General features: G+C 33.2%; 1 protein-coding gene across 1 annotated transcript in view; it reads left to right on the top strand.

The window, feature by feature from the left end:
- AP3S1 (adaptor related protein complex 3 subunit sigma 1) overlaps window positions 1–10,020 on the top strand; it is a 71,371-nt gene extending 61,351 nt beyond the window's left edge. The window contains exons 5-7 of the mRNA XM_045285057.1: window positions 392–499; window positions 8,133–8,180; window positions 9,312–10,020. Coding sequence (XP_045140992.1) covers window positions 392–499; window positions 8,133–8,180; window positions 9,312–9,440 — 285 coding nt within the window. The 3' untranslated portion in view covers window positions 9,441–10,020. The remainder of the gene's footprint in view (window positions 1–391; window positions 500–8,132; window positions 8,181–9,311) is intronic.
- Window positions 10,021–10,804: the final 784 nt, after the last annotated feature.

Genomic DNA, 10,804 nt, shown 5'->3' with positions numbered 1-10,804 from the left:
TCGGACAGTGTAAGATATGACAAAATAATAATTTATTAATTTTCAAGGATTCATGACTGAGGGGGCAAAACGAGGAGCTGATGCCAGGGGCTTAATAGAAGAGCAGATGTTTTGGGAATGATGAGGACAATGAATATACAAATATGCTTTACACAATTGATGTATGTATGGATTATGATAAAGAGTTGTATGAGCCTAATAAAATGATTAAAAACAAAACAAAACTAAGTCTTAAAGAAGTTGTATAACTGCTTACACTAGATTACAAGCTTTTGCCCTATCATTTGCACAGAGCATATTGATAAAATGGACAGCAGTATTCGAAGCAAAAACTATTAGAATCATGAAAATGCTGTCATTGTTTTATGGTTATGCATTGTTTTTTTTTTAGGTTCACAATATTCTTGCAGAAATGGTGATGGGGGGAATGGTATTGGAGACCAACATGAATGAGATTGTTACACAAATTGATGCACAAAATAAACTGGAGAAATCTGAGGTAAGAGTGAAAAGTGCTCTAGTTAGTGAGGATTTCAAACATGATCATAAATTATGCGTCATTTTGTAGCGTTCACTGTTTGTCCCTCAGCATCACCTTAAGGTACAGCCGATAGGCTTATTCTGTTGTAGGGAAATGGAGTTTACACATTTTAGTATGCAAAATGTTAGGAATTGGTAATGAATCTCTACTTGATAGTTTTGTGTATTCGTCTTTTAGGCACAGCCCTAATTTTCTTGGATAATAAGTATAAACCCAAATTTTTATTTCTTTTAAAAAAGTGTATTTGAATAATGAAGACCATATTTGCTGATAAAATGCTTTAGTCGATAATTATCATGGAAATCCTAGAAGTAATATTTTCAGGATATAGAAATTTAGTGTTACAAAGCTATTTCTGGAAAGATGACATTCGTATCAGGAAGTAATGCTATTATAGGTGCTTAGCTAGTAAGTACAACCTTGAAAACAGAATTTCACTGCTTCCATTTATATGGAAAGGTCATTGACAAAGTTAGTGAACTCACATTTTATACTCTTCATGACTTTTATTGAATTCTATATTTGGAAGATTTGGTTAATTTGATTATATTTGACTGTTATATTTTTGTGTTGTTATATTGAAACTTAAATTGGTAAATGACCCAACCAATTAGCGCTTAAGCATTGAGTTAAAACCCTTTAGAAGTGTAGAGACTGGGCCCTCCAGAATGGTTGAATATCAGTAACAGGTGCTGTAGCTGAGTCATTCAATTTCACATTATTTTGTTGGTTTTCTATTACCAAAGTACAGGTTTAGAAAGGTAGATAGTCTTAGTGTCCCATTCAATACTAGCTTGAGTATACTTCTCATCTTTGGAATTTATAGTCATAACTTAGATTGGAAGGATGAATCTTATATATAATGTTTAGTATAATTTAGTATAATGTTAGATGCAGGTATTTGGTTGTTTAAAGTAAATATTAATATAAAAGAGCCTAGTACTAAATAACATCAGCATTAACCTACTACAAGTGAGTTCTGAGGAATTTGTATCTTGCTGACATTTTAAAAGATCATTTTGAGCACATGCTAATACTCATTTGGGTTGAATGAAACACAGGATGATGAATAAATTAAAAATATAAGGCTTAGTAACAGTTAAAACTTTATATAAAAATTTCTCATTTAAAAAAAAATTAAATTAGTCCTGCATGTCTTCCATCTGTCATTCCTATTGACTCCTTAAAAGGAGACACGTGATGGTGAAGATAAACTTAAAATTATAACTTAAAAGGAAAAACTCTCTTCTCTCTCTATATGTGTATGTGTCTGTTGCCAGTGTTAAGTGGAGAAAACAAAATAGGCTAATAGAAAAACTTTTGTTTCAGGATACGGAAAAGGGTTCCAATATTTGTAATGTATTATTTTCATATCATTGCTTTGTAATGTGTTAAAGTAATAAAAGATTTATTATAAACCCTATGGTTTTTAAAGTTTTAAGATGAATAACTTAAATATATAAGCTTAACATAACTTTACACAAGTGTGTGGCTATAGGTTTTAAATGCTAAGGGACAAATTGTGACTTAACTTACTAATAATCAATGTAAAATGAATAGATGTGTGATAAAATTGTGAATTCTGTGAAATCATATGTAAAAATATTATTGTCTGGAATTTTGAAATTGCAAGGTACTAGCTCATTTCATCAGTGGTGTCCTTTTTATCTTTTCTTTTGCTCCTTAGTGTGATACATATATTGGCAAAGTTATGAAGGATCTATAGTAATTGCATAATATAGAGTCTACCTTTTGATTGTTCAATAAAAGTTTACTGAGGCAGTTTTTGTTACCTATAAAGAGCAGTAAGATGTGGAATTTACATTTGGATTACAGCAGTTATAAGAATACTATTAACTATATGAAAATTACTTTTTAAAAAGTTTTTTAAAAAATCCTTTCACATAAACAGTGCCATTAAAAGTAGTTTACAGTACTGATATATTACTCATCCATTGATCATCTTTATCTGCTCCCAGATTGGTTTTTCTTTTTGCCCTGTACAGAAAGTATAATTTGAATCCTTTTCATTTGAGATAAACCACAGCATTTTGCATTTATCACATTTTTGTGCATGTAATGTGCTAAAATTTAAGTTATTAAATAGGATTTTGAATCACAATACAGCAGGTAGGCTTGATCATATTTTAAGAAATCATGTTGAAATTATGCTCATTTTTTTAATTGAGCAGTTTATGTATATTTGAAGTATGCTTGGAAGGCCTTCAGCTTTATAGAACCCATTTAGTATGGGTTCCTTTAACTGGTTAGATCTAACAGATACATATGACTGCAGAATAATGCAAAATTATTTCAGAACAATATGCAAGGTTTAGTTAATCTGGTTCTTACAAAATTTCAGTTAAAATGTTATTATATAAGCCAAAACTTCCCATGAAAGGTCCAGAATGTAGTAGTTGATCATTATAACTTTAATTCATATAAGTATGTTTTAGGAACAGTATTTATGTTTTAAAAATCAACCTGGGTACCACTAAGGTACAATGTAATTTTTTTCAGAAATTACAGATTTTATTTTGTCGTAAAGATAGTAAATTGCTCATGATAGATGATAGCGAACCAGTTTCATTCCCAGTACATAGGTGAGCACAAGCAAAGCTCCCAGATTCTTAGTACGAGGAGAAACAAAGCTATGCACTGATGCATTTGTATCTGTTCTGCTTTGAAAGAAACAGTTGGACTCGAGGACGGAAAAGGGTTAAGCTTGGAGGTTGGTAGGGCTCAGGAAAGTGTAAGAAATACCCACAAATCTGCCAACTGAAAGGGCTCCTTTGCGGGGGGGCGGGGGGTAGAGTGGGGGTGTTGGGGAGACTTAATAGCTTTCATGTATTTTGTGTTATTTTTAAGATGGGTAAATGAGTCTGAACATAGTCACTACTTTTTAAAAGTCAGTCCTCTTTTTCCGAACCTCCTGATCTTTCTAGCTCTTTCCGTTCTTCTCTTTTACAGACCTTTATCTTTCAGTCTCCCAGACAGGACAGGTAGACAAGGTATTGCTGACTTTGAGAAAAAAAAAATGCTTTAACAAAGGGAAAGCAAAATGACGTCAAAGACAATTAATTATTTAGGCCAGACTCAAAAATTCTTTGTGTTAATGAACCCATATAGTCCCTGTAGCCTACTTTCCATTCTAGTTCCTCCTTGTAGTTTCCTCATCTTTTATTGGACTTGGTGTGTTTTACTAGTATATCATTGATGTCATGTTTGTTCTGTTTTGTCTGCCTGCATTGTAAATAAAAGTTTCATTTTTTAAAAACATTGTCATTTAACTGACAAATCACATTTGTAGAAGTGACGATTTACCTTGTGTATAATAACTTAAGAGTTTGAGCATTTTACAGCAGAGCCGATCTTAGCTCTCACAGGAATTTCCTTTTCTTTTTTCCCCCCTCAACTCTAAGTCAGGATTTTAACATAAAATTACCTGCTGAGTTTTGTAAGCTATGAATTAAAAGATTAAAAAGCTGAAACTTTACAGTGTGCATACAATGTAGCAAGTAGTGAAAACTTATAATAGTTGACATGTTAAAGGGTGTTGTTGTTTTTTTTTCTTCCCAAATGGTTTTCAGTTCCAAAGTCTTAACAGAATTATCTTTAAAGTTTTGACTAGCAGGTGCATATTACACTTGGCCAACAAATAATTTGAAATATTCTAAAACCTGAATTAAATGTTTTAAAACTTAAGTTAAATAAGTACATTGCCTCACATTTAAACATTTCATAATCAGCTCATTAAAAATATTGCATTGTAAACCCTAGGCATTTTTACACACTTAGCAAAGGGGCACTCATGGTGTAGTGGTAGAATTCTCACTTTAGATAGCCGAGGCCTCAGTTCCATTCCCGGCCCATGCACAGACAGCACTGCCATCACCTGTCACTGGAGGCGTCCCAAGTGGCTGTGCTGCTCAACAGCTTTCTCTGGAGCTTCCCTGCTAGTTCAGCGGAGGGAGAAAGTCCTGCTGATCTACTTCCGAAAACTCTTACTGAAAGCCTTCCAGATCACAACTGCCCCAACACACTGCTAATGAGGCCTTCATGAGTCGGGAGGCTGACTAAATGCTCAACAGCAGCTAACAAAATCTATAAACAAGGTAAATTCCCAATCTTAATCAGTGAAAATTAAGTGAGAATTTGGCATGGATTCTTTTAGCTACTAACTTACTGTCCTCTAGATGTATACGAGAAGCAGTAGTACAGAGGTGGTTTTATAATCTCTTTTCCTGATATGAGCTTATATGCCATATCATGAACCTGGAGTACCAATATTGGTACTTGCCTTTGACATAGAAAATACACTGTGGACTTATTATTCACCTCATTGATCCAAATCACTGCCCATTTCTATGGGCCAATCTTTATGTTGCACTTCTATTATCTAAAGTAACCCTGGTGGTGCTGCCAGATAAACTCACCTCAGTATCAGTGATTCAAACCCACTAGCCACTCCATGGGAGACAGATGAAGCTATCCCTATAAGTCTGACTCAACTGGACGGCGTGTTATTTGATTGGGGGAGTCTGTTGTTGAGAAAAAAAAAATCATCGTGTAGATATACTAACGTACATAACTGGAACTAATATTTGGCTTTAAAAAAATCAAATCTCTATTTTCAAAGAGTAGAAAATAAAAGCAGCAGATACAGAAGAAACTTCTGTGGTATGGTCAACTAACAAGTTGGTTCTGCCGTTCTACCAAGTTATTTTGTTCTTTTTGAAAAATGGCAAGGACTCATGGCATCACTTGTAATAAACAATACTGATTATATTAAATCCATGAGTTCCATTGATCTGCTGTATTTATATCATACAGGCAAGTCCTGTGTGTGAAATTAATGCTATTACAGAAGACAGTATACAAAAGATGACTAGTAATTTGAAAGATTTTTCCCTTTCAAGCATTCAAATGCTATAGCTCTTTCCCACTGGTTGATGATCATCAGCATTGCTAATCTGATAGTTGAAAATTTCAAGATCAAAGCACTGCCTTCAGAGTGAAAACCAAATCTGCCATATGCCCCAATCCCAGATTGAACGCTGTTCTGTCATACAGTCACACATTAAATATTGAAACTATTAGTATTGTTCAAAGACGAGCTTTGAGAGTCTGTCCTTATTTTGTTAATGATTTTGAGTCTGAAACCATTTAATACAGTGTTTATTAATGTTAGTGTTCTTAACACTTTGCTGTTAGATCAAAATTATGAATGCATATAGCAACTTCAGCAGGAGGGGGTGGGCAAAGGTTTTCAGTTAGTACAAATTATTTTAACTACCATCTTATATTTCAAGCTTGAAATAAGATAGTTTCAGATGGTAGAATGGTATTTTATCTAGACAAAATAATGACCTACATTATTACTTTTCTTTTCCCTTCAAGAAAGTTGATGCCTATTGCATGAACAAAAGGGGGGCAGCTCTCAGGTTTTTTGAAATATATTTTATTAATGCTGCTTTTTTTTAAGTTTGGTTTGCACATATTTTGTTTATTTTTGGGTCTGGCAATTTAAAAATGAAATAAAAACCAAATCATATCCATCCATTACTATCTTTGTGATTCAAGTGCTTGAAAGTTCCAAGAGTATGTCTGTAGAAGTCTTCTATCTGTTCGGCCTCATTTTGGTATACTTGCAGACTTCATTTTGTTTTCTTTCTCTTAACTGTGAATTCATTTCATCTCATGGGAGAGAAAACAGTCATTGCTTATAGACTGTACTGCATTCTTCCATCCAGTTCGCATCCTTACCTGCTTGGGAGTCACACATTTGTTTTCCTTAGTGCAGTCGCTGCAGTTTACCTGCCTGGTGGTGCTCGAAGATAACATAGTTGGAAACAAGTTATTTCTCCAGTAGGAACCATTGTTTAGTTCTGCAGTATGCCAACTCTGTAATCTGAAGTCTTTAGGACTATGTTGTTCTGTCAGGAGTAGCTTTTGCTTTGTTTTGTTTTAATTTGTACATAATACTAAGTCAGGTCAACATAATACCTATAAATTTGAGTTCTCAAAAAATTGTTAGTAGAACTTTCTTGTTGCTTTGAGTTTACCTTTCTGGGTGTAAAAAACCCCAAAAACAACCCCAAAACTAAAATTAAACCAAGGTAAAACTTTCTTTAAACTTCTATTAGTGAACTAATTTCCTCATGGCAAGTTACCTCATTTACATTTTAAACGTTAATGCAAATGTTTCAGTCTTCACTTCACTGCGACTGGAACTTCTTTTATAGCTGGATTGGTGTTGACTGCTTGAGTACTGCGGTCTTTTTTAAAGCCAGTATGAACATATGAGTATATATCATTGACAGCTCACTTAAGCATTTATTCTTCAACAGCTTTTCCTGTAGTTTTTTTGAGATTTTTATTCCTCTAGGATTCCTGATTTCTTAGAATGTTACTTCAACTAATTAAAGTACATATGACAGCTTTTAAAATTTCTTGGCATGTAAATTCATGACATACCTCACAAAAGTATTGAACATGCTTGAGAAATAATTTGTTTCTCTTAATTCATTCGCGTGTTCTAAATAGTTATCATTCTTTGCATGTCTATGGTTTGCTGCTTATGTTTCAAATTGTTATACTTAGAAACGTCTTTGGGTTTTGCATAGTAAGAACTTGGCACGTATATGTTACTTAAATAAATTGCTGTAATGATTTTATGTATTCTCATTAGCAGCCAACAGTCGACACTATTGGTCACAAAGACACAGCTTAATGTAATGAAACTTAACCAGATACATTTTCTGTTATCATTTGCTTAAATTCAGTTTAACTGTTCATGATATTTATTATTTATAAACATAAAGCATGGCATCCAGAAAGACACACACATACGTATACTGACCTTTTCTTTCTATCCAATCATTTCTTTCTCAATATTAAGTTAATGACTTTTAAAATATTTATGTTAACATATTTTATCAATACCTTCCAATGCATTTGTTACCCTGTTTAGAAATTCAGAAATAAAAATTGTGGTAAATTGGTCTTTTAGTTAGAAAAATCACCAAGTCCTTTTACTTGGAAAAATTAAAGTTCCAAGATATCTGTAAAGTAGTTTATATTCACTTGCCAGTTAATATACTTCCTCGTTAAAAGGGAGCCTATGAGGAGATACACTTGTTTAAGCTGGATTCTTTTCTTGATCATAAAGTATTCTAAATTTTGCATAGTTAGAAGTTGAAATGGTCAGATTAAAAACCCTTTTGAATGTGATACATGCAACACTAAATAATATTCAGTTGTATTTCCAACATCTTTTGGGGAGTGGGGGGAAGTAGGATATTAAGCCAAACTGCATTTCTTCAGGACGGTATAAATGAACAAGTCATTCAAATCTTCAATTCTACATAAAAAATAATTATCCCCCATTAAACTATAGAAATGGCATTCTTTAACCCTAAGTGCACATAATGGGTTATGGAGGTTTTCATCCATATCACCCTTACATTGCCTGCGTGGACCATATCTATTATTAATACCATTATACTGATTTTTCTATTACTTCCAATTCTGATTTGATAATTCACAGCTTTTATTTCATTGCTTAACAATGTTTGTATCCTTTATTCAGCAAATAGTTTACACTGGCCTATTTTGTATCATTCAAGATTTTTCTCAGGTAACAGATTTATTATTATTATTATTTTTAATTACTAAATGAGGTAGGGTTACATAGAGAAAACACTTAAATTATGAAAAGTGACTTTAAAACTAGTATTTTTTGATTACATGGAAAATGTGGAAGATTTGTTTTGCTACCTGTTTTGTGCAAATTGATGGCACTGGGCTCAGATGTGCTTGTTGACTTTGCTTTATTTTATACCCCAAATACAAACTGATGACATGATTGGTTTATAAATTAAACTATGAAGTATGAAAGCTGTTGATGTGGCAAATAAAGAAAAATGATATACATTTTCTTTTATACATTCTTTCAGTATTTACAAATTATCATTTTTCCTAGTTAGAAGAAAGCTAAGTATTACACAGGCTGGTACTTAGCAAAGAATTTGGAATTTATTTATTACTACCTCTTGCATGTATGCTTTTTGTCCTCCAAATTTGTTCATTGTAAACTGAGCACATGTTCTTGTATCTATATGATAAACTATTTTTAGTTTTTATATTTTTACTAATGCATTGATCCCTTTGTACTTTCATTTTAGGCAGAACTGTTCTTTTTACATTTAAGAGCCTGATATTTTGTACATGTCATGAAACTTTTCTAGATTTAGGAAATTTGGAAGAACCCCATGATTTTTAAAAGGACAGTTTTAAAATTTTTGTTATTTATTATTATTTTAGGGGGTTATCCCAGAATAAAGAAATTAAACAAGCAATATCTATTACTTTGTTTTTATTTCACAATACATATTGATAATGTCATTTTAAAAGCCCCCTCCAAAAAAATCTGTCATTTGCTTCCTACTTAGATCAAGATATAAGTGAATATATAGTTCTTGTCACTTTAATATTTTACATATTTAGTAATAAATGTTATTTTGCATATAAATCTTTACATTGTTAACATTGATCATTGCATGTGTTCACTATATTTTTTAACATGCCAAATGCTTTCTTTTTATAGATTAGTATTTCAAAGTAACCATCCCATATCAGTTCAAACTGTCATCTGGTCTCTAAGCTTATTGTGTGGACGTTTTTATCATCGTCCGCCGTTACAGATGTTCTGTGATGACTGTGCCTCAGTCGGACATTTTCTTTTCCTTTTATTTGCTTCTATCTACAGGCTGGCTTAGCAGGAGCTCCAGCCCGTGCGGTATCAGCTGTAAAGAATATGAATCTTCCTGAGATCCCAAGAAATATTAACATTGGTGACATCAGTATAAAAGTGCCAAACCTGCCCTCTTTTAAATAAAAAAATTAAAAGGCTACTCCCAGGTAAAATCCTGGGGGGAAAGTCATCCAAGTTTACCATGCAGTTGTTTACCAAAAATAGAGAAGAGTCTTAACTTTTGCTCTTGGATTTAAGTCAAGGTACTGTATAGAAGTTGTACAAAATCAGTATGTGAAATTCAATGTTGCTTTTCTTGCTCCCTGATTTTAAAGAAATTGAATAGTTTTTGTTGTTGATTTTCCTTTTCTAAACTGCATTCCTTTGCCCACCTAAAGGCATGCCTCTATGTATTGGCTATTACAGTATTTTGAAAAGTGTTTGAGATATTTCCCTAATTATGTACAACCCAAAATGTTGGTGTTTTGTATGGATCACAAGTACAGCATTCCTTAACTCCTTCTGCTATTCGTCATCATTGTTATTTAAAGAACTGAGTATGTATTGCATGAAAGCATTGTGACCTTTTCTCTTCGTTTAAATAAACTCCACGGTAACTGGACTATGAAGCACCTTTCTGTTTGCCTGATGTCGACTTTAGCAATAATTTTTTTATGCCCTTCTGATTCAACAAAGTAAATAAACGTATATTTTATCACTGTTACACATTTGTTAATGTTGATTTATTTAATTTCAACTTATTTTTAATAGTCAGAAACTCACTACCCTACTCCAAACTCAATTATTTTACAAATTAAAAGTAGTATAGGTCAAAGCATATAATTTCCCTCCATCTCCGGGGGGTATTGGTTCCAGGACACACAGCCACACACATACCCCACTCCCCAGGGATCAAACCCATGGATGTGCAAGTCCTTCATATAAAATGGTGTTATCTTTACATATTAACTCAGTACATCCTCCCATATATTTAAATTGTCTCTTAGATTTTTTTATAATACCTAATAAAATGTAAATACTGTGTAAGTAGTGCTTCCCACTCCTTCTTAGCCACAGGAGAATTGCTTTGACCATGTAATTGCTTTTAAGGAGCCATTTTTTTTCACAAGTGGTGTATGTACCCGACACAAGTAGTGACCGATAGAGATAAGAGGTGAACAAAGCTCGGGAAAAGAGTTCTGGAGAGAGACTGAGCACCTGTGTAGAGGGGGGAGGCTGCAGCAGATTTTACCTACACATCACTTCATTCTCGTGAATTGAAAGTAGTGCCTGGCTTGGCAAAATCAAGTTTTCCTTTCTGGAACCTTCCCCACCCCTGAATGTTTTCGATTTGCAGTTGACTGCAGTTTCAAGTGTGGAATCCAAAGATGTAGAGAGCTGACTATATTGTCTAGTGGAGTTTGGAGTGAGAAGTAAATCTTTTCAAAATATCTACAGCAAAACATGCAAAAGTGGAACCTGTGTAAGAAGGAAAATTGTTGGAGAAA

The sequence above is a fragment of the Echinops telfairi genome, unplaced genomic scaffold, assembly GCF_000313985.2.
Source record: "Echinops telfairi isolate 266 unplaced genomic scaffold, ASM31398v2 ScPeMD7_7469;HRSCAF=8507_1, whole genome shotgun sequence".
Taxonomy (NCBI): Eukaryota; Metazoa; Chordata; class Mammalia; order Afrosoricida; family Tenrecidae; genus Echinops; species Echinops telfairi.
Note: the sequence above shows the minus strand (reverse complement) of the source record. Positions and strands in the feature narration are given on the sequence as shown.